The sequence below is a fragment of the Geospiza fortis genome, unplaced genomic scaffold, assembly GCF_000277835.1.
Source record: "Geospiza fortis unplaced genomic scaffold, GeoFor_1.0 scaffold171, whole genome shotgun sequence".
In the NCBI taxonomy this organism is placed as follows: domain Eukaryota; kingdom Metazoa; phylum Chordata; class Aves; order Passeriformes; family Thraupidae; genus Geospiza; species Geospiza fortis.
In genome coordinates, this window is record NW_005054313.1 from 6,499,231 (window position 1) to 6,523,891 (window position 24,661).

Genomic DNA, 24,661 nt, shown 5'->3' on the forward strand with positions numbered 1-24,661 from the left:
TTGGGGATGGAAGATGAACCAGGCTCCCTCAGACATCTCAGTTGCTGCAGTGCTGCTGTGTATTAGCACAAGGCCCATTAACATCAGGCCCCAGTCATCCTTCCACCTTGTTTGTTGATGCAGGAGACTGAACTGTATCATATCAGCTTTCCAGCATTGTGGGCACACCATCATTTACTGCCACTCACACTAAAGGAGCTGTCAACACAAAGCCTGCCTGCTTGCTTCAGGAGGCAGCTAACAGCCCAGGCAGCAAGGAGCTTGATTCAGCAAATATTTGAGCAGATGTAATGATACCTGGCACATTTAAAAACAGATTTCTCTCCTTTGTCAGAGAACATATTTTTTTCTTAATTTGAGAATGAGATTTAACAATACCAGTAAAAGCTCTGTCTAATAAGCTGTTGGAAGAAATGTCTCAGTGTTGAGAAAGTAAAGGTTTCTTGGGGTGGGTTTTTTTGAGTTTTTTAAGGTGTCTCAGGGCCCTGCTAGCAGCACAGGCTGTGCCAGATCTCCGTTTGTTCAGACTGGATTCTGGCTTTGACTTATGGAAGTAATGGAATTATTGAGAACTGTTGCTTTTGGACCTCTGCAGAAGGAGAACATCTGGCCAGAGCCTTACTACATTCCAACTCCCTTATGGAGGGGGAAGCACTTGTTGGTACAAATTGCATACTGGAAAAAGTAGTTCTTGACACTGCAGGCTGATGCTGACTTCCATCAGCTCAAATTTTCAGTCATATAAATGCAAGTAGAGATGTTTCTAGAAATTTTTTAATAGTTTACCTTATCCCTTTTTTTCCCCCTCCATACCTAAAATAATAGAAGAAAATACATTTTGCCCTAGGCAGCTCTTTTACTGAGAGAGGAAGGTGCAGCCTTTCCCTTGGACAAACTGGAAGGCACTTCACTGTGCTGCAGGGCAAATGGTGGAGCCCTAATCTCGTAAAAGCTTCTTTCTTGATTGAAGATGGAGGATTTCTTCTTGATTTTTGGCAAAAGAGGGGAGAAATAAGGGAGCCAGGTTCTAGTAAGTCAATATTGGCTATATTTCTTCTATTGTTTTTTCCACATCTAACTTAGAGCTATCCTACCACAGCTCTTGTTTAGGTGAGCAGATGTGCAGTGCTTGCATTTATCCATTAAGTGTTCTTCCCTGTTTAAATACCGAGCAGATAAGCTTTGTTTTCAGACTTAGAAGAGGGTGTTTAATGCTGAAATTTTCATACAATAAACACTTTCCCCCAGCTGTATTGAAAGAACCAGAATTCTCTCATCACAAACTTAAGGTCACACAACCCTGATGTGTAATTTCTGTTTTGCTTAGTAATGAGAGTTAATTCCTGCAGTTGACTTAGATGTGCTCTTTAAAACAAGAAAGTGTAAGAAATCATCTCATTGAGGATGTGCCTGTCTAGAGGCAAACTTAAAAACCTTTCAGACTTGTTTGTATTCTACATGCTTTGTTTTATGAAAAATGTAAGATGTTAGTGCATTGCTTTAATGTGAGAGGCTGAGATGCCATGCTACTGGTAAACGACTTTTGATTTCAGTATTGTAGGGTTGCCAAAAATCAGATACAGAGGTGCTGTGTACCTTGGCAAAGTCTAGGTTTTCTTCCACATGCTTCTGTGAAGTGGCTTGATCCAGATCTTCTCAAGTTCACTCTCAGGCTTCTGTGATCTTGACAGTCTATCTGTAAGAGCCTTTATTTCCAGTCACATTATTGTAAACATGGAGTTACTCTGGCATTCTCTTGCCTATACTTAAAACTTTATACTTAAGATTCAAAATTCTGCCTCACTAAATTCCAAGGTTTTTGTCTGATGCTTGATTTCTCCACTGGTTCACCTTCATGAACTTGGAAAGTCAAAATATATGCTGTTTCTCAAAAACATTTTCAGTTGTTCCCCCCCATTTGATATGTCAGAGGGTCTTTTTCTCTTGAAAGATTTTAGTGTTAAGGTATTAATGATCTTCTAAATATCAACAAAGTAATTTTAATTTTTTGCAATTGTGTTATCTTAATTGTATGTGTATAAAGATACATGGCAATCATCAACACCATGAAAGGATACTGAACTCAGGTTGATCTTGGAATTTGTTTTCAAGAGAGTCAAAATTTGCCGGACACCTTGTGATACAGTAAATGGTTAAAAATACTTTTTCTTAACATTTTTAGACATGTTCTTAGGAAAGCTGTCACACTTGCCATGTTTTCTTTGCTCATGAGACTTAGAACCTCAGTTACACACGGTGTAACTCACATTAATTGTGTTCTGGTGCCTGAATTGGCAGTTTTCTGTACAGTTGTGTTGTTATACAGTTGGTAACAGTAGCTGTTGCCTGTGAGGCTGTATTAGAATATTTTTGCCCTGGTGTGTGCAGTCTTGTGACACTGGCCTTGATTTGGTGTGTATATAAAAATATATATGTGTATATATGTATTTGAAAGTGTGTGGTTATATAAAGCAGTTGAGTCATAACTGAAGTAACCACAGGAACATTTGCCAGTAGAAAGGATTATTATGATAGCTGGTACTGGAGGGCTGAGACTTGCATGTTAGAGCTGCTCAGCCTGATACTCCATGGCTCAGCACAGAGAAGGGAATAAGCAGCATGATGCAATTTAATAGCAGTTTAACTGTGTGTGTTTGTGTGTGAATAAAAGCTCTGGGTTGTGCCCCTGCTAAAGGCTTAATCTCTAAGCTGGTGTACTTTATTCACATTTGTGACCAGGGAGGCTTCAAAATATACTCTGTGGGCACACATATAAATATTATTTGTATACAGGATAATTTATTAATATTAGCATTTTAATTTTTAAAAAAAATTTAACCTTAAATTGGATCCAAGAGTAGTATTAAAACCTGTATTAATACAGGGAAATTGGCGGTGTGTATGTGTAAAGAATAGCTTTACTGTGTAGTGCTCTGAGCACCTCCGTGGAAAATTCCTTTTTTTATTAGTTTAAATGCTATTTTTTATAGTTTTTGTCATTAACTTATGCTTGAACAGTCTGAATATCTATACACAACTAACAAATGCCTGTTACATGCAGTATTATAAATATGCTTTCCTCTTTGAACAGTACCTGCTGTACCTTTTCTGGCAAGATGCACATAGCAATGTGCAGTTTTCTGGTTTAGTACAGTTTGTGTGGGAAATGCCAGTTCCAATTTGATTTTGAGTGGGTTGCATTGTATTTAAAGTGTCCGGTCATGGCAGGTCACTTGGCGTGTTTGGGGACATGATTTAGAGTCTAGGAAGCAGAGAATATGAGCAGAGAGAAGCAGGTAGTCTGATATTTCGGTAAGGGCAGTGCGCTTACAGGAGTTTATAACCCAGTGTTGTTCTTACGGAATACAGAATACATAGGTCTCATTGCAAGAAATGAATAGGATTATTTGTGAAATCGAGTTAAAAGTAGTAATTGCTTTTTTTTTCATAGCAAATTATATTTAGCTAATGAGTTGAAACAAATCTAAAACATGATAGTTGTACAGGAACTGTATTGCCAGTACTGACTTGATGCTAATAGACACTTTTAAAACAAATTCAGACTTTTCTTCAGTTTTCCTGAACCAGCAAGGTTTTTTTTTTCCCGTTTTCTTTGGAATTTATACAGTGTTTTTTGTTGTTTTGGAAAGTTTTTTTGGCATACACCCCAAAGTTTTATTCTTCCAGAGGAAATACTGTTCTTGCAAATAATTTTATGAAAGTATAGGTTTTACATACAGGGAGAATTCAATTTGATGATGTATTAAGTTACAACTAATTTTTAATACCTGCCAGTGGCAATATTGGTCTAAGTCTTGGTTATTGTCCAGGTAAATTGTGTACTTGCTGTACCTCCCTCTAACTTGAATAATTTTGTTCTTCTGAAGTTTTAATTGTGATTACCTGTTCTTTAGAGAGAAATCAACTTTGTATAGCATATCTTCTTACTATTATTCAAATAATTTCCACAATGACAGGCATAGTGGATATTTATTCTTTGCTGTCAGATAATCATGTTCTGGGAATCTCCACGATAAGCAATGTTTCAAAAATGAAAATGAATTTACTTACCACTATTAATAATCACAGCTGATATTTCAAACAGATATTACAAACTGATCTTTGCAAAGATTAATATTCAAATGCAAGCCAGTGTTTTGTGGGTACTAATTGAGGTAACCAATGTCCCCTCAAGGGGTCTTCTCTGCAGGGCTTCCTTGCACTTCTTAAATCCCTGCCATTAGAGGCTGGTAGTTAAGATCTCAACTCCCATGGCCATGAACCTGCTGGGCAGGTGGGGAAAGATATGAAACCTGATAGTTAAGCCCAGTAGAAATGTCACTTTTACACTGTGCAGTGGGTTAAGAGCTCAATCTGTGGCGCCACGGCTCAATACAGGGAGCGGAGTGAGCAGCATTGTGCAATTTAATAAAATTATCTTGGGAAGTTTCCTGAAGTAATTGTAAAGTCCAGATGACAGAATCAAGATGGTGTTTCCATGGCATATCTGTAGCTCTTCCATGGGTTTTCTCTGGAGCAAAGGTACACAAAAGGATGCTCTGCGACTCCCACTGGTGCCTCTGATAAGCAAATTTGTTACTGGGGAGCAACTTCGCTTTTTGATCTGAAGGGATGCGGGGGAACTTTGTATCCAGATGCTGCAAGACGATTAGTACATTCTTCAAGAAACAGTCTGAATTGAGAGTTGAATTTTTTTTTTGTCCCCCTCCATGCTTGCACTTCCCCTTTCTTTTCCTTTATGGTGGAAGGTGGATGGAGAGAAAGTTCTTTATTTATGTAGTTTGAAATTAAAGTGGTTTGTCTTTTACCTAATTAAAATGTTGCATCTGAGTTTATCCCAATGATACTTCAGTGGTTAGACTATTGATAGGTCAGCTGCCTTTCATTTCTCTTCTCAATTTGATTAATTTTGTCAGCTTTGGATATTTTAAGCCTACCATGTTGTATCTATTGTCGAAGCTGCTTTTGGTTTTTAGTGTCATTCTGGTCCTCTTATCATCCGTGTTTTTTCCCACTCCCTAGTAATAAACATTAGAACTTTGTCTTGTCTTCATTTATTTATTTATCTGACTTGTGAATGTTGCGTTCTTTGTTAGCAAATAAATGGTTTTATTATATTATTGAAAATATTACATCTAGTATAAAAAAAGAAAGTTTTAATTGAAAACAACAAGAGAACTAGTCTTAAGCTATTGAAAGTTAAAATATTTGAGTATACCAAATCTCCATCAAATATTATTACTGTTTTCATCCCCTTATGAGAAAGTCTAGACCTAAAATATAATTTTGGGTAATAATTGGAATCATACTTCACAATAGACGTTTGCAATATATGGCTTAATGGTAGATTGAGATGTTTGTGTGTCTGACATGCAAAACACAATCAGTGCTGTTATGGTTTGTGCTGTAGGTTTTTTTGTAATTGATTTCAGATGTTGAATCTTATCTGAAGGAATATCATTACTCTGAAACAAAATTGGATAAAGAAGCTATAAAAGATAGAAACTCATACCTTGAGTACCTAGTATAACAATCTACAATGTGATTTTTTTTTGTCAAATCATTTATTTGATCAACATCATAGCAGATGGTAACCCTATAAAGTATATTATAGTGTTTACACGAACATTAGAGCCTGTGTCTCTTGAAATAAGTTTTAAATATAGTCTTCTTTGTCTTATGCCACCAAGAGCAACCTTCATTTCAGTTTGATTGTAAGATCCAATTTTTTTTTATTAGATGAATGTTTGGATCTGTTTCTTCAGAATGAACACATATGTTGAAATAATGAGGCAACAGGTTTCTTCAGGTTTTTTTCTAGAATAGCTTGAAATGCTCACAGCAGCATCGTAAAAGTGACGCTAAACAAAGCCTGTTTAGACTGCCATGCATAAAGCCAGAAAGCCAATGCAGAAAGCATCCTCGTGGCTCGGCCGGGTCTCGCCGAGGTGAGCGAGGCCTCGGAGCCTTTCCCTGAGGGAGCGAGGCCTCGGAGCCTTTCCCTGAGGGAGGGAGGACACACGGCCTCTCCTGGGACGAGGACACACAGCCTTTCCTGCAGGCTGTCCATGCTCTGGGCTTTGGGCCGTGCTCCACGTGCTCGGCTGGCCGAGGTCAGGAGTGTCCTCGCTGGGACACACAGTGCTGTGGAGCTGCCCTGTGAGCCAGCCCAGCCCCAGACTGCCAGCTGAACCTGCTCAAACAAACATCACACTTAAGAGAGTTACTCCCTAATTAAACTGCAGCATATGTGCTATGGAAGTAGTCAGTTTTGATTGAGAACTATGAAATATGAGTCATTTCAATTACTTTCCGTCCTCAATGCCTACTAAAAAAAGGAAGTGGGGGTAGAACCTTGTTTTACTCCTATCTGCACGAATGCATGTGTCTGTGTTTTTGGACCTCTATAAAAATACAGTTCAATTTCCACCTTTTTTTTTCTTTACCTACAGAGGCTGTGATACTGCAGGTTCGCCCTGCACATTTTTCAGTGCTCTGCTAACTGTCACAGCTTTCCTATGCTCTTTAGCATCCCTGATTAATTAATGATGAATTCATCCATGATGAGTTAATGGATACTGGAATTGGTCACTGCATTGCCTTGTGGAAGGGGTTATACAAAGGTGATGATCCCCCTAGTTCCTCTCTTGTCTTTTGCCTTTTCCAGGAAAACACTGGAACTCTTTTCATGACACTTTTGCTTTGAGACTTTATTGAATTTACTATCATAGATGATTCCCATGTTCTTTCTTACCAAGTGTTCCCCAATTCAGGGGCTTTACATTTAAAAGTTAATCTGATGGTCCTGGCTCAGTCATGTAGTTACTTTTGGCTTGTTAAAATATGTGCTGTTTGTTTGTGCCCATCCTGCTAGGAATGGTCTGGGTCTTTGTCCCATCTTACATTTGGGTGGTTTTCATCTGTCACCCATGGGAAACACATTAGTGTACAAAGCAGAACAGATTCCTTGAGCACCATGGTGACACACATCTGATTTCCTGGTTGAGTGTTGCTGGCAGGCTGGGGCAGCACTTGTTGGGTGTCTCATGTTGATGGAGACCAAGGGCAGCAGGGGTATCATTCCAAATCAAATCCAGATGTCAAGCAGCAGTAAGTCAGAGTGCTGGTGTTCTGTGTGCAATACATGATTCCTTTTTTCTTGTAGCCTTCACAGAGCTTTTAAAATGTGAAAGCATCTTCCTTGTGTGAAAATTTTGTGTAAGAGATAGGTCTACATGTAAGCCTTTTTGGGGCTTATAAGGATGAAAAATGCTGCATGAAAAGGAGGAAAAAGACACCTGGCAGGAAAAGGGAAGTTAGCTAGAATAGTAAACTGTACTGGACTTTTTTAGAAAAAAAAGAATTCTGGGAACTAGTCAGAAATTAGTTTTCTTCCTTATCTGAAGCAGTTACGTTTTGGTTTAGAACAGTTTCTTTAAACAACTTATTTGCATAATTCAAATGGTAGAATTAAAATACTTGAATTTTTAGCTGTACATGTGCTGATTAAGCAGAACCATAACATAAGTCCTTATGTCCCACTGACTCAAATTTTCATATGAGTAGCATGTTTCAGTGCTTAGCATCTGAACACTCTATGCATAACCATTATCTAGTCACATATCTCCTGAAATGGGTTGGTATAACCTACTGTATCTTAAACTTTCCCAAGGACTTGGTCTTGCAGTAAGATATTTTTCTTTTCTCACCCCACATATGTCTCTTTGGAAACGAAGGCAATGGAAGACTTGTTATGATAATGACTGGATTACTGGCACTGTTGTTTCTGGCAGAAAAGAGTCAATTGTGCCAAAAGATTACTTTTGCCTTTGTCAGTGCCAGCCACGACTCTTTACTCAGCTCCTGGACCAGTTACAATGAAACAACAACAATACTGTCAGCTGCAAAATGCAGTAAACTTCCCCAAACTGCTGGCTCAAGATAGTGGTGGTTTTGCATTTTCAAAGAGCCTTCTTCAACCTTGAGGATCTTTCCTGCAGTGCACAAAAAGTGTCTGTAGTTTTTATTTGAGTGATTTACTGTACTTTCAGTTTAACGTTCCTTTTTGTAGGCTTTGTCAAAACATTATTTTATAGCTTCATAAAGCACATTTCTTAAGGAAATAATGATTAGAATAGTAACAATCCATAGGTAGTTATTTACAGTATCAGTCTACATTTTCGATTTTGCAGTATGGCCATAAGAGAAATATGCATGAACATTTTATAGTTGCAATATAAAGTTAGGGTTTAGAGATGACTGTATGGAGTAGCTTGCGCTCTACTCTTATTTATAAATTGGGACACTTAGTTCTTATTTATAAATTATGACATTATAAAACTTCATAAATAGTTTATAGTATATATCACATAAAGAATTTATGCTTTATATCAAAACTCTTTATGAGAAAAGTTTGTGTGACAGGAACGTAATGAGTTGCATTTTGTAGGCCAGAGTGCTTGGAAGCCTGCAGTTTAGGATGGATGTGTTCCACATGTGACAAAGAAATGTCTTGTGAAGCAGATAATCAGGAACCTAATTGTTAGAATAGTCACAGCCTTATCCTCTGGGAAGGAATTTGCTATAGGAATTCAGGTGTTTTTGCAATTAGCTGTTTGGGAATGTGGTGTATAGGTGGTTAGACCGATTAAATTTGGATAGAAATTGGGTAATACATGGAGTCAATATTCTGATACAGTGTTTAAAGATCTTCTCCTTCCCTTTTCTCTTGTGAGCTGTAACCTGGATTTGCATAAAGGGAACTGATTCTAAAAGAACCGTTACAGAGTGTAAAAAATATTACTGTTTTAGTAGTGCAGAGACCATGATTCTCTGTGGGTTTTTTAAGCCATTGAAATATAACCAGTCTGTCTTGCCTTTTTTCCCCATTATGCTAAAATATCTTCTGTGTCACATAAAGGCCAAGCAGGGGAAATAATTTTGCACATTTTACAATACTTAAGCAAGATACAAGAGCAAAGAGTAGCTAACAAGTATGTGTTTCACAGTATGTGCTGCAATATTTCAGTGCTTGCTTGAGATGCAGATAAATCGGGCTGCTCAAAAAGCCATGATGTTCACATCGTTGTGCTTGTTTTGTTACTCATGCTAATTTCTTATGGATTGGATTGGGCAGACAGCAGATTGGCAAATTTCTTGGCTTTTTATGCTCCTGTTTTCAGCAGCTGCAGGTGTCCAAATGAACAGGTTCCTCTGTAGCCAGCTTAATTAATAAGGAAGCTGTTCATCTGAAGTTTTGCTTTTAGAAACACTGCTTTAAGTATATGAAAGCAGATGAATTTACTTAGAGTGTATGGAAGCAGATGAATATTTTTGCAGGTTGCATCAGAAAACATTGTTTTTGCTAAGATTTCTTACAGGTTTGTATTTTTCTTTTTATTGCTAGGTATGGATGAGCGAACAGGTGCCACATCCTGGGGAACAAGCGGTCAGCCAAGTCCTTCATATGAATCTTCAAGGGTAAGATACCCACCTAATAATTCATAATGAAAGTTCATGGGAATGTACAGAGCAAATCAGCAGATGATTTGGCGAAGTTTTTGAAGGGAAACTCCTTTAAATATACAGATTAGGACCTTTTAGAGACTTTAATGACTTTGAGAAGCTACAGCATCAATTTATATTTCTAAGACTAAAAAAATATATAGGCTTAGAATTCATGAAAATAAACTATATGTATGCTTGAATGATGAGCATGTATTTTATTTAACAAACAGTCAGAAATTGGAAGTAGAAGTCATGTTACTTAGGAGCAGGTTTATCGGCCAAGTGTAGGGAACACTTGCCTCTCTGTTAACATTAACCAGCTATAGTGTGTGCTGTGTCATGATGTTGGAGAGAGGCTTTTCTTTTTAAATACTTTCCTCCTGTTCTTGTTCCAGCCTCATCCATCCCACTTACTGAGCTGAAGGTTCTTGCTACTATCTGATATCCTAAAATAACATGACCCTTTTCAAACTAAATGCAATGGTCAAAGCAAGCTTACCCCTAGTTCGTCACGTTCCCTTTCACCTACTCCATTTTCTTTGTACGAATATTTACTCCCTAAAAGGCCAATGAGCTAGGTACCTGAACTAGATATACAGAGCAAGCCTGATGTTCTGATTTCAGTGCCTTTGAGTCAGAACTGTGCTAGCACTTGCCCCTTTGCAGCTTTCCTGTGCTGTGGAATGAGATGGGTAGGCTGCAAGACCTTGTTTGGCTCACTGGGTGTTATTACAGCCTCTGCCTTACTCTGGAAGACAGAAGTAGGAAGGTTTCTCATGAAGTCTTGATTTTTCTACTGATCATTAGTAAATAAATTACAATAAATTTGGAAGTACTTTGTGTGGAAGAAATATTTCTGTGCAACATGGGAATTCCACATTCTTTAAAACTTCCTGTGTAACCTGGGGCATGGAGCTGAACCTTCAAAGGCCTCCTCTACATTTGAAATGCAACCTTACTATGCAGCTTTATGTAACTCATGTTTTTATCATGTGTTTGGTGTTTTGACTCTCATTTTTTATGTTGCTGATCAATTTTAATCGATTATGAGTTAAGCTGACCTAACTGGAATTTGAGCCTGTGATTTATTGGCTGTGTGGCTGCATTAATCTCAATTTTTTGCATGGTAGAGGATCAGCCAGCTAATATTTGAATAGTGTAAAGGCAGTGTCTTCGTTGTGGGATTTTTTTTGTTTGGTTAGGTTTTTTTGTTTGGTTTTTTAATGAGGCAATAAAGAATGGTAATCTGGAATGTCATTTAGGTGACAAGAATTTTCTTTTAAAGTAAACTTAATTCCTTTTCACAGGAAAACTTAATTCCTGTGTTCTCCCCAGAAAAGTGAACACTAGAAATACATATTCTCTGTATATAGAATTGGTAAAGATTAAGAGCCACAAAGTAATTTGTCTTGTGGCTGGTGTCTTCTGCAAAAAAAGTAGAACACAGGAATTTCACTTCTGAATTCACTGAAAAAGCACTGGACTTTGTTTACCAGTTTAAATCAAGCTTGCATGCATAAATTTTGGCTATGATGTATGGTCTTTAGTTTTTGGTTTTCTTTCAACTAATGAGGCAAATTACTAATTCAGGATTTTGAATAACGATAACTTCTGTCTACTCCTACATGTGCTGCTAGACCAGATGTCTCTGAGAAAGAGCAAAATGAGTGCGTGGCTCTGTATTGTGAGAGTATAGATTGGTTTCTCAGAAGGCAGGGCAAATCATACACAGCCTTTTACATTTCTAGGTTATTCCTTGTGTCCTTAACACAGTTTAAGTAAGATGTAATTGTCTTAGTTGTTCAGGTTTCTAATCCAGTGCTTTTCCCCATTATTTCAATGTAGAATGTTATTCTTGTCCTAATTGTTCTTACTACTTGTTTGTCTGTTTACAGGAAAATGGCAGTCTTCATGGGAAAAGCTCAGACCTCTCCACAGACATAGAAAAGTTGAAATCTCAAGAGGTACCACTTATTCTTTTTATATTGTGTGTGATTTTCAACTTTTTTTTAAGTCCATGTGGAGCCTGCTACTAGAGTTTTCTGTTAAAGGTCACAACATAATGTTAAAATTATTAAGAATTTAAAGTGCTGGCTCACTATTGACAGGAATTTCCAAAGACACTGAAAGAGAAGCAGTTTTCAAGTGCATAGAATTGGAATTTGGTGATAGTTTAGTGCACACCTGTTGAGGGCTAATGAAAAAAGATGATGGAATACTGGCCAAAGGATAGTTTTCCTTCCCAAATCCTGTGGAAGGTCTGTTTCAGTTCATTTTAAATGCTCTGACTGTGGCCAGCAATGGTGCATAAGGAAGTTGTTTAAGTATAGGGCAAAATATTTTGCCACCTTTACTGTGTACTGTCCTAGCACAACCCCAGCTCTTCGCTTAGATTTCCTGGACAGAGCCAACCTTTTGGACGTGGTTCTTATAGCTGTTGGTGGGCTTGCTCTCTGCTGTTTGTGATTTTTTCTGGCTTTGGTTACAGTTTTGGCAACAGTTACAAGGATTTTGTGCTGAAGCTTATGGATTTTTTATCTTGTGTGCTGCCCAGTGATGCAACTGATTGCCCCCATGTTCCTGTGTTCCAAATAGTTACTGATACACTTAATAATTTTTAATCTTTGCCCTGCAAACACCTTTATTTTACAGGCCACTCCTATGTTCAGCCAAGCTGAAGGATTGTCATCTACTGGGTTTTGTTTATATGGTCACTGCTCCCAACCTGTGGTTGGTTCTTGGTGCAGTTCCCTGAATCTTTCTGCTCCTTCTGCATAACTTCAGAGTTAGGGTGATTGACTGCATGCACTAGTATAGAGGAGGGGGTACCATACATTTCTGCCTCACAGAATGATCGATTCATTCTCTGTTCCTTTCTTACTTGTTGCCACTGAGCTGGGGTGTGATAATGTTCTAAAAACTATGCAGAAAATACTTTGTCTTACATTGCATCATAGTTACTACATTGTTATGACATTAAGTTATTTTTGAGCGTGTTCATTTTGTATTTATTTACACCAGATTTTATCTGTGCTTTTATTACCAATTTAATGGAAAACTTGCTTTGCAACTCTGCACTAACTTTTAGTTAGGGTTATTTGAAAAAAATTGCTATGAGCAAACTTTACTGTATTTGTTTATCCACTCTTTGATTTATTCATGGAATTATTGAAGACTGTTGGTGTGAGCATGGTTTTTTTTGGGGAATTGGGGAAAACATATTGGTAATTTCTTTTCACTGTGAAAACGAGATGTATGTTCCTGTGCTTGGGGTTGGGTGTTTGTCATGGGTTTTAATCTTTTCATCAATAATTAATTCAGACAAGAACCTTCTCTCATATGTAATAGCAGTTTATCTTATTTTAAGAGTCTCTGGTAATACCTTATTGAAAGCTAAACCATTCTTACTTCAGTAGTGTCTTGAAGTAACATTTAAGGCGAGGAATCCCAGCAGGCTTGAGAAAACCTCATATAGGAGCCTTGTCTTTTCATTACCTAATGCTAAACAGTGTTCTAACACTGAAAGAACAGCAGGTATTTATGTCTGAATTTGCTGTGATGGTCTTAGATTTGTGAAAAGGTACAAATTGAGACATTAGTGACTTCTGGGAGCAAAATCTCTTTTTGCATATGCTAACTGTTTTGTTAGAATCTTTTCGTATTATTCATTTTTCTATTGCGGAGGTGAAGGCAAAAGTAGGAAAGCTTTATTGTTTATAGGAATAATTCAGGAGTGGTGCTTAGCAGTCACTGGAATTCTATGATGTGCTGATGGCCTCCCTTACTCTTGAATTGCTGTACTGAACTCCATACACAATACTGTGTACCGAGTTAGCCTCTTGTGGGGCTTGTTTTTCTTCCTAGTCTCCCATCTTGTTTTTCCCTTTCTATGGCAGCAGTGGTGGGTTTTCAGGGAATATCTTTGGTTGATGTATGCAAGTATCTCCCTTATCTGAGTGATATAGAGCTACAGATGTTATTGCCTGTGTTCATAATGCCTTGCACTAGAAGGGGAGCTCTTAGTGTCTTTTGCAGAGGGTGGTAAAGTTGCTTTTTGAAAGTCTTGCTCTCCTGAGCTCTTTAAAGCGTATTCTGAGGTACTTGACTCTGGAGTACTATGTCTTCTGCACAATATATTGTACAATAATATATTGCCCTACAGCACTTGAAAGTTTTGTCTCCCTGTAGTGAGATAATCCTGAACTTTGTAGCTTTCCTGTGTATTTGCGAGTTTTAATTTGTAATGTAGCAGCATAGTCACCTTTTTTTGAGTAATTAAACTTTTTATTTGGTTATAGTGGTTCTTGTGGTGTGGCTAATGATTGCTGTTTCATGAGGAATAACGCTCTGTGAGGTTTTCTTTCATTGTTTTGGTTTTGTCATAACATAAAAGGAGCAATAAAAGGAGCAAGTCAGTTTTTGATCTGTTCAGATTGCAGTCTCCAAATCAAGCATATCTGAAATGTTTTTCATAAGACATTTCCTTGATGGATTTCCTTTTTATATATACACACATAATAATTGTAACTGTTAAAAATTTAGCATAAATTAGCTGAGGCATTTTTCTTCCAAAATCTGAACTGCGGATATTTCAAATAATTTGCACCATGTACATTGCACTAAAAGCTGTGAGTGTACATTTTGACCTGATTTAACATGAATCTAGCTTCAGTGCTGAGGATGCAGCTTATCCTTCTGTTCCTTTACATAACTCTATGTATTTAATTGAAGCCAGAGTGGAACTGATCAAGATAGCACTGTTAGGTTAGATGGTTTTGTAGCATCAGGCAAAAGGTTCTTCCCTCTACTCTATGTAAAATACTCAGATGTGAGTTGGAATCTGAAATACTTTATGCCCAAACTACACTCTCCTCACCCCAAGTAGTACTTTTAATTTGCAAAGAAGTAAAAAAGTAGTAATGAGATAGCAGGTTTTGAAATAGTATTTTATACCTCTTAATCTCAGGTACATAACAAGAAGGGAAGCTGTTAAATAGCAAAACAAGACAAGAGGGACACAGAAACACAGTAAGTGTTATCAAGTCTGTTGTATTTGTGTCCTTTTTGTCCTCTGATTTTTTTTTTTTTTTTAATGGGGGAGGGAGGTTGTTTGGTGATTCTGCTGCTGGTTATTTGCTTTTCCTGACGTATTCTACAACGTAGATGATGATTCTCTGTGGAATTAAAGCCCAAATTAAGTATTCCATATTTAGTGCTCAGGACACTTACAAATGCAGCCTACTTTATAATTTGATTTACAAGCAGCATTTTTCAAAGCAAGTTCTGTTTTTTAAATTCTGAATGCTTTAGTCAGGTTTTCAAGTATCTTCTTTAAGCATTTGCTGTTAGTCTTTTGGCTATACTTGTATCATTTTTATCTCCTGGTTTATTGCTTAGATAATAAGAGCTAGAAAAATCTGGTTTCTATCATATGAATTTTTCATTTCATCAATATTGGAGAAGTGGATCTTTTGGTTGTGGTTTTTGTTTTGTTTTTATTGCAACTACCTACCACATTGGAATTAGCATTGGAATCTGTTCACAAATTGGTTTTCCATGTGGCCAGGGAATTGTCCTATTGCATATCATGTTGATATTTGTCTCACAGGAGTTTAGAGAGGTGTAACGGGCTATTGGGTTTAGCTGTTTAAAATCAGATTTGGCACTCAGTAACTTAACTTCTTGAAAATGGATTTAGACCTGGAGAAAATTATGTTTATTAAAAAATAAATAACATTCAAAATAAATTTGAAAAAAGAAATAAACTGTGTTTTCAGTTGTTCTCCATTCCTGCACACACAGGTTTTGTGAGTTTCAACCAGAAGTGGGAAAAGAAGCTAATGAATAGTTTTAGAACTCTGTTACAAAGCATGTTACTTAGGGTGACACTTAAAAGGTTACTTGGGAAAGCTCTCTTGACTTGTCCCAATATTATGTGAAATTTGGAGTAGTGATACAACATGGCAAGGCAAAAGCAGGTAGTAGGTAACCAAATAACACAAAAAGCTGCATTTCTGTATTTAGGATATTGTAGTTGAATGTTAACACCTGCTGATGGTTACAGAAAGGGACTCATAACTGAAGCTGGAAAGTGGAGCTAGAAAGCTCCTTGTTTCTGGTGTGACTGGGTGGTCTCCATCAGCAAACTGCTTTCATTCCTCTGGTTAGGGAGTATTGTCCAAGCTTCTCGTGCAGCTAAAGGAGATGAGGTTGAAGTCCTGGCTGTTCTTAGGGGGCTGGGAGGTGGCAGACATGGAGCCTGCAGAGGGAGATGTGTTTGTTTCCTGGCACATCAGACAGGTCTCAGCTTGGTCCTTTAGCGTTTGGATTGCAGTGGGCAAATGAGAGGAACATGGATGAAACAATGGAAGGAGTGTGGGATGACTCCCATCACCATCATCCATCTGCTCCAGACTTCCTGAGAGGAGTTTGGTCATTGCTTGGAAACAACATTGTTCCCACTGCTAGTTTGCTGTAAGATGGTTCATGATTTAAATGGAGTTATGGCCGTGACCTGTGCCAATGTGATGTTTCTTGATGTTCTGTTAAAATCAGTGAATACAGTGCAAGTGATCCTCGAGGCAAAAAGGAAGAGTACTCCTCTCTGGATTTATTTTTAGCTTACCTTAATTTTTGCACCATTCTTCCTGATCTCTGTGTTCAGTAGACCAAGCCAGGTTTTTGGTTCTCTAGCCTTTCCTCTAAGAGCTGTTGACAGATAAATAGATTAAATTACTAAAAATACTCCTTTTTTTTTTTTTTTAAGGTTGTGTATTTCTGGAATTATTCAGAATCATGGAATCCATAATCTTTTAAATTCACTAGGACATGTTGGTATGGCTTTTGTACAGAACCTCTTGTCTAACCTTCAGTCAGTGACTCAGCGCCGTGTTCCTGGATGTAGTCGGTCTCTCTGGTCTGTCCGTCTGTCGCTCACCGCCTCTGCATCTTTCTTTCTTTCCTCACTCCACCCCCCCGCCCTTGTGTTTTTTCCCTTCTTGTTTGTCTGTAGAACTTTCAGATTAGTTTGGAGGCCCAGATAATCCAAAATAAAGTGGATTTCAGCAGTAGCTTCACTCGTTCATTTACACATTAGTCATTTGGATGACTGTTGCCTGATTCATAAGTTCATTGCCAAATTTAGCTTGCAAGGGACCTCAGTATTCCTGAGCTTTAAACAATTAATATTTGTTATTTAAAGTCAGCCAAACTATAAAACTCAAGGAATTGAAAGCAGCATTCATTAAACTTAATCTTTTGGTCTGCAGCCACGTCAAACTGTGAACTCAACCATTCATTTTAGTGGAATTTTAATGTCTTAAGTTTAAAGGCAGTAATTGAGCTATATTGTAAATTGCTAAAATGCAAATACGTGCTTAGTGATCTGGCAGCTTGGTTACGAGCCTTAGATTTTGGTCTGTTCCCAGGGACTTGTGTAGGAGAGGGCTTGGGGCTAAGGGAGGAGAAACAAACAAAACCCCTGTTATCTCTAGTCTAGTGGACTTGAGCAAATGAAATGCTGTGGAGCAGTCAATTGTACAGGGAGGACAACTCAATGAGTTGAGTGTGAACTCAATAAATGCATAGGAAAATGGTGTGCCATGTAGTGACAGTGTCTTCTCCATTTTTCACATTTTACCCTGAAGTGGAAACAAGATGTTGTGGTTATTTAAAAATAAAACCAAAAACCCTACAACTTGATTTAGGGTCAGGAGTACAGTTTTGCTTATGCATGGACAAATGCTGATGTGACTTCAGAAAATAATTGCTAAGAGACAATAGTTTTTTGTTTTTGAAGGGGAAGTAAATGGGAAAGGATTAATCCCACAGAAAACCTGGAACCGCTGCAATGAAAAAGGGTGGGGACAGTGAACTGGGAAAGGTTTTTGACTTGTTCTTATGTGACTTCTGTAATTAAATTTAACCAAAATGGCAGAATTTTAATGGTCATTGAAAGACATTGAATTTTAGGAGGTTAATTACTGCTGTGTTTGTAAAATGGGCATAGACTCATTGTGCCAGGTCTTCTCTCATGATTTGGTAGGATAAACGTGCCTGGTAAGCAATGTGATTACTCTGGGTGTGTGGGTTGGGGATTTTTTCCATTTTGTCTTCTGAGTCTTCTAGAATAATACGTTATGGAAGATAATTTTCAGGTGTCCTGCGTGCAAGTATTAATGATTTTGTAAATAGTGTCAGATTTTTAATTGGTTTGGCTGTGTTAGCATCCCTGTGCTCGGAAAATCCTGATACAGATAGAGCCTAAATCACTTGGGCATTTGGGGCACCTTACCCAGAAGAGGTAGGAATGAATGTTACAATTGTGGAATTTTTAAATTGGTGGATTTTACTAATTGGAATTATTAGAGAACATCACTCTAATCCAGTGAAATCCCTGAAAAACTAAGAAAGAGCATGCAGTGTTGGGAGTGCCTTCACTACTCAATTAAACTGCAGTACTAATTAGTAGTAGTCTTTCAGCTGCATTTCATCACAGGTATTATTAGTGGACAATACTTTTATTTGTAGATGTATCTGACTTGGTCTTTCTGATCAGAAACAACAGTCAGAGTGAGATCCAGGGAGAGGCCTGGGCAAAGTGAACAGTGACAACATTACAAAATGCTGTAAGGGAACAGTTAACCCCATTTGCACTTTATTTGGGCTATAACAGTACAGAAAGAGAAGTTTTGTCTTCCTTTGGGAAAGCTAAAACTTGCTTTTGTAATAGCTATGTAAGAGGTTGGAACAAGCAAGACAGTTTTGAGTTTACAGCTATGTCATCTAATCATATTCAAAATCAGTTTGTTTTCTGCAAGCAGAAAAATGCCCTCAGCTATCTGCAGTCCCTTCAGAACAAAGTGCTTAAAACAGGAAATAAATTTGTCCAGTAACTCCTATTTTGTAGACTTTTTGCCAGTTATTTGCTAAACACCCCAGGTGTGCACTCTGCTGTATAGCAATCCATTGGTAGGTTTGCTGAGGAGGCGCAGAGGCAGAAATGAGCATGTGTATTCAGCATGGAATGTCTCTTTCCAGCCTTTCTGTGTTAAACGTGCCCTGCAGGTAACAGGAGGTAGAAATGCTTCAAAGGGCTTTGGAAGCCCACCTGTGGTCCAAAGAATGACCTCACCAGACAGAATATGTACCATCAAATAGCTCTTCCCAAGAGGGGAGAGTAACTTTTGGCATGACTCATTAGTTCCTTTTTCTGCTTGCAGTCTGTATCAATCCAGCTATATTTAAGTGAGCTGCAGTAGATTAGTCTTCAAAACTGTCAGGAACTGAGGTTTCCTGCCTTTCTGAGAAAGGAAGAATGAAATTTAGCAGTATGTATTATTGAGTCCTGCTTAAAACATGGATTTGAAAAGGGGCTCTGATAGAATGTCATGGAAATCCCTCCCGGCCACCTTCTGCTGCTTTTGCCATGAGGGATGAGTTCACGTGCCAGCTGATTGTGTCTTCTCTTCATTACTCAGTCACACAAGTAGGGTGTGTCTTAAAAACCACTGTCCTTCATTGATGCTCCAGACTTTTTAAGGCTTTCACCTGTGTTCTTCTTTGAGCAATAAGCAGATGTTGTCGATTTGCACTATTGTATTCGTTAAATACATTTTTGAGCTTTGATTGTATGACTAGAAGCTTCCAGTAGCTTTTCAGAAGCTACTGGAAGCTTCTAAAGATTTCTTCATGGTTGGTTACAACTCTTCCCAGTAGTAGTACTTTGCTGTTTACTCTGTAGGTCAACAATAAAGATGCAAGAGCAAGGAATGGTAAGAGGAATGCAATTTTATTTGAAGTACAGCTTAAATGTGAAGAATGCTCTGAAAAAACTCTGTAATTTAAATCACTGTCCTTAGAGCTCTTCTGATTTTTCTTCATTTGCTTTTGTGAATTGCAAAAGTTGTTAAATCAAAACTGCACGTGTTTGTGGTTATTTTGTATTCATTTAGTGGAGGTGAGTTGTTTGTAGGAATCAGCCCAAGGTTTCTAATCCAAACAGAGCTCTGTAGCCTGAGTTGATAATCCATAACTGAATCCTGAGACTGAGTAACTGGTGTCAGGCATGGTGGCCAAGGTAAAACCTCTTTACATTGGTCCACTCTAGGTGAAGGCATAGGCTGCAATTTGACAATTGTGAATTCTCTAGTGGCAAATAATGAAATGCCTGATACAATTAATTTTAAGAATTGCATTCAAGTCCAGAAAAGCCCAATTCTACTTAAAGGGCTTGCATATCCCTTAGTACGTCTTCACCCTGTATACCAAATGTTTTGTTTTCAATGGCTTTGGTGTTGTGAAGGATAACCCTGAGTATTTTCCAGGTAGATGAAGTAGTTGATTTGTCTGGTAGTGTGTAAGTACAGCTTGGATGCTATGGTAATTGGTTGCAAGTGCATTCTGGGAAACTGAGAGGGTATATGAAAAGAACATGATATCAAGTATTCTTCACAGGAATTTTCATGATGGAAGGAAGAATATTCATTTTTGTGTAAACCACCCACCCAGTTCTCCAATCCCTCTATTTTGTGAGGGGATATGCAATATTAACATGGGGAGGACCATTAACAGTCCTGTGCATTAGGTGGATTGTGTTGCATTATGTGCAACTGTGTATTAAATGAGTCTTACCTGTGTTATAATTTCAGTACTTATCTTAGTTACTCTGTAAATATAGATGTCTTAAAGATTGCAGTTTCTGGGCCTTGTTTGGGCACCACTTGCTGAATGTCTGAGATATGGATCCTCTTTTATCGCTGATAGTGTCCTTTATAGTTTCTTTCTTTTAAAAACAAAGTTTAGCAAAAATCTTAGGGAAAAAGTTTTTTAAAAAAATACCATGTTAAGGAGTAAAAACAGAGACACAAATACAAAGCTACCTACTTAGGAGGTTTGGTTTTGGTCCTGTATTTGCAAATTTTTGTTTCTTTATTCAGCAGATTTAATTTCTTTCTTGTTTCATTTCAGCATAAAAATAAACCACATGTGGTGACCTTAGCTAGGAGCCACTCCATTTCCTCAGCAGCTGCTGATCCACGCTGCTTGTCTGACAGACGGGGCTAGGTCATGCTTTCCAGAGGACACCCTTGTGGTCATAAGCAAGTTGTAAATGTCACTAAGATTGTTTCTGGATGCCTATCACAAGTGTATTGGTGATTCTGAGGCAGATGAAGTCAGCCAGAGCTGCAGTGGGGAGCTGGGTCTGGGGAAGGATTGCTGTGCAGCCCAGCAGCAGCAGGAGTGTGACACGCATCCCTAAGCAGCAGCAGGGCTGTGACAGTTCTTTAGCCCTCACTTAGCAGCCCTTTGGTAGAACTGACAGCACGCCTACAAAGATAGGGAGGCCTGTTTCAGCCCCATTAATGTTGGCTTGAATGTGAGCCTGCGGTCTGGAGAAATGATAAATGTTCAGTGATTGATGATTTTATAGTCCCAGGGCACTTGCGATGGTTTCTGGTAGCTGTGAACAATTTTCCCTCCTCTCTTAATTAGGCCTGAGCTTTAGGTTTCTGAACGAGAAGTGACTAAGTGTGAATTGTAAGACAAGGTTTACACAATATTTTTCAAAACTTTGGCCACAAAGGAAGTACAATTTTGAGTGCCAGGTCTTTCATGTTTTGTACAGAATAAGTGATTCAGTGTGCATTTGGTAAGTCTGAAGGGCAAATAGCATATTCATACCTTTATATGGAAAAGCTGATGGGATTTCAAAATGTCTTGAGGAGAGCTTTACGTAACTGGGTTAATTAAAGAATATCTACATCCAAGGACTTCTTTGTTTTCCATCTCCTCTGCCTTTGGTGTCAGCTTTCAGTAAGCTAGTACTTCCTGACTGTGTAAGGGGCGCTCCAAGCCTGGTAAGCTGCCTGTGCTGATGGCAGAAAAATGCAAAAAAGTGTTTCAGTGCTTGTTTGCAAATTGGGTGACAAAGTTGTTAATTTAATCACTATATGGAAGTAAACCTTTTGTCAGTGAGCTATGCTGGTTAGTATTGTGATAATGTCAAAATGCTTATTAATCTGTAACATTAAATGCAGGCTGCAAGAAGAAATGGAATTCGTTCTGCTCATCTGCACCAACATTTTCTCTTACATTAGTGACTCTTCCTGAACTTTCTACTGACTTTTATTAATGCAAGCAAGAAAGCTTAGGAAAAGAAAAGTTGCAAGTTCTTCAGACTAATTTTACTCTCTGTGGTTAGTGACTTCTAGCACTAAGAGGATTCAAATATCAAAATATCTCTGTATTATTCAATTTTTAAAAATCTTGTCCATGAGGACACAGCTTATTAAGAAACTATGTGGTTTCTTTTTGATGGGGAGAAAGTAATATGTGGGCAGAGAGTAATTTCTGTGAGATAGACCTGAAAGCCAACTTTTGTGATTAATGACCAATTGTGACTCTGCACATTTAATTAGGAAAGTGTCATTACACTCAATTAGCAGGGCTGCCAAATAATCTGTTTAATACTCTGGTCTTTTTTTTTCTCTAGGGTTTTGCAGACAGTCCTCATTACAGTGATCACTTGAATGACAGTCGATTAGGGCCTCATGAAGGATTGTCCCCGACACCTTTCATGAACTCAAATCTGATGGGTAAGTAGGTAATTCTTTACGAGTATCCCCTCAAAGCCTCTTTGGTCAGAAAGAGACATTTTTCATTCCCTTGTCTAGGCCTGACATGTCAAGCATCTGGAAGTTGCTCTGTTTCTCATAGCAACACTGACTTTCCTATTCAAATCTTTTTATGCTGGGTGAGTTCCTCAGAAAGCCCATTATCCAGGACTTTTTAGAAGAAGGAAATACAAAGATTCTCTTAAGTTGATCTAGAAAGCTGATATATTTTGATGTAAATTCTAAATTATTTTCAAGGTTATTTTTCCTTAATGTTGTTTGAGAAGACATTTATACCAATTTTTTATTTGTGTATGTAAAGATATATTTTTTTCTAACATTTAATTCTTGAACTACCTACCAATTTACTGTAGGCTTCCCTTCAGGTAATAATTTGAGAGCTTGCTTCTTATTTTTAGTTTTCTAATTTCTTTGATATTTGTTGTATTAGCAACTCTGTCACTTCTAAGAAATAGACGGAAACTCCTGCTTCCAGACCTGTTTAACATTTTCTGCTTTTGAAACCAGAAAAAAAGCAAGCAAAGGGTGTATTGTATTGTGGCCTTAGGTACTGAGCCTTTTTTTCATTGCCTATACTTTGTGTTACCTGAAACATGCTAATGTGTTGATGGCATTGGTTGAAAAATCTCCTTTTTTGTGTCCAGTTCAGAACATAAAACTGTTGATTTCAGAGTATTTAATTTGGCAATGCATGGTCTTGGGTCCATTTCTGTTTTGTATCTTAGATTTCAGGATGACTCCGAATATTTGTTCTGAATTTCTACATTTCACATTGTTTCACTTCTATATTCCCCATCTTGTAGACATGACCTATTTTGTGATCTCAGTATTGTCCTTTTAAGACATAGCCATGGTAATCTAAGTGGATTACCTAAATCCAAATCCTGGTGGTCTGCAATTTCTTTTGGAAATCTTTCTACTTTGCTCAGTCTTTGTTTACTACTTTAATTTTCTCTGAAACAGAGACAGACAAAGCTCAGCTATTGCTGAAAACAATTTTTTGTTTAAACAAAGAATTTTGTTGAAACTTCATATATAAAGCTGAAAACAGGCAATTTTAAAATGCCCATCTCTGTAGACTTTGATTAGAGAAAGGACTTGTCAATTGGTCAATGACACTTCTATCTGAAGACAGCAAAGCTAAAATGTAGAAGTTATCAAGATAAAGCAAAGTAGACTTTCCCTGAATACTCTTTCAAACATGTTGTCTTCTTTCTTTTTTAGCAGAAAGCTAAAAAGACAAGTGACTTCAATTGCTTCTCCAGTATTTTGATCAGTAGCATGTGTGGAATGTCTCTAGGCATTGTAGCTGATACTGATTTTATTTTACAAAAATACATATAGCAAAGTTTGATTTCTTTTTTCATTCGTATTACCAAAGGCAAATTAATTGTTCATGTTATTAATTTAAGCCATTCAATTTCTAAACAATATATGCCTTTAAATATATGAAAAAAAAATTGGGGCAACTATATCTTCTTGGCTTTTCATTTTTATTGAACAGATGATTCTATTAGACATAGTAGAATTACATCATTAATACAGATTTGAGAAGAACCCTCTATTTAGATGATTTTGTGGAGAGGATTAACAAATAGCAAGATATGTATGTGTCAGTCACCCAAAGCTGCTGAGAACTGAAATAGTTTTGTTAAAGCTTTGCGGCAAAGAGTTCTTAGGGATTTTATTTTCTTGGAGTAAAAGTACTTAATTTCCTTCTATATGCAGTCAAGAATTATAGAAAGCTTTCTATATGTATGTCTAAGATATGTTCACATCAAAATTCTAAAAGTATGCTTTTCAAAGTATTCCACTAGTGGGTTTTGGCTTGTCATAACAAAAAAATCATGTTTCTGTATTGAGTGTAGTTTTGTTTATTACACCTTCACATCATTCAGTTTTGCATTGTATTTTAATTGATGGTGAAAGTTTGAAGAGAGGAATGATAAAAGCTACATGAAAACATAGAGTACTGCTTTTCTGTGTGGTACTACTATCTGTGTTTATAGTTTATTTATCAATTATTGAAAAGAAAAATTATAATTCTTCTAAAGTTTTTTTAGACAAAAAGATGTCATAGAGTTTTTTAATATTAAATTGTGGACATGTTCCCATAAGCAGAATGAACACATTTATTTTATTAGCTAATGTAGACATATGATATTTAAGGTATTGGTTCATTATTTTGTGATCTTTGGAGTTTAAAAGGAAATGGAGGGAGGCTAAGAAGCTAGGAAGTTGATAAGCTTATAGGAAATATCTCACTAGCTTATAGCAGTGATTGAGCATCTGGGGTTCCACAACTAAGATCTAAGAAATACATCCCTTCCCAAAATTTTATCACAACTGAAATACATTTCTGAAACAGTTAAAAACTATTAAAAAAGAAGAAGAGAGAGCGACAACATATTTCACCATTGCTGTCAACACTTAAGAGTACCATTAAAAGAAAGAATTGTGTGTCAAGGGGATGTTGTTGTTTTGTGTATTATGTTCAG

General features: G+C 37.4%; 1 protein-coding gene across 6 annotated transcripts in view; it reads left to right on the top strand.

The window, feature by feature from the left end:
* TCF12 (transcription factor 12) overlaps window positions 1–24,661 on the top strand; it is a 158,708-nt gene that overhangs the window by 30,154 nt on the left and 103,893 nt on the right. For all 6 annotated transcript variants that reach the window (XM_005419669.2, XM_031056011.1, XM_031056012.1 and 3 more), the window contains exons 3-5: window positions 9,428–9,501; window positions 11,424–11,492; window positions 22,022–22,124. In XM_005419669.2, coding sequence (XP_005419726.1) covers window positions 9,428–9,501; window positions 11,424–11,492; window positions 22,022–22,124 — 246 coding nt within the window. The remainder of the gene's footprint in view (window positions 1–9,427; window positions 9,502–11,423; window positions 11,493–22,021; window positions 22,125–24,661) is intronic.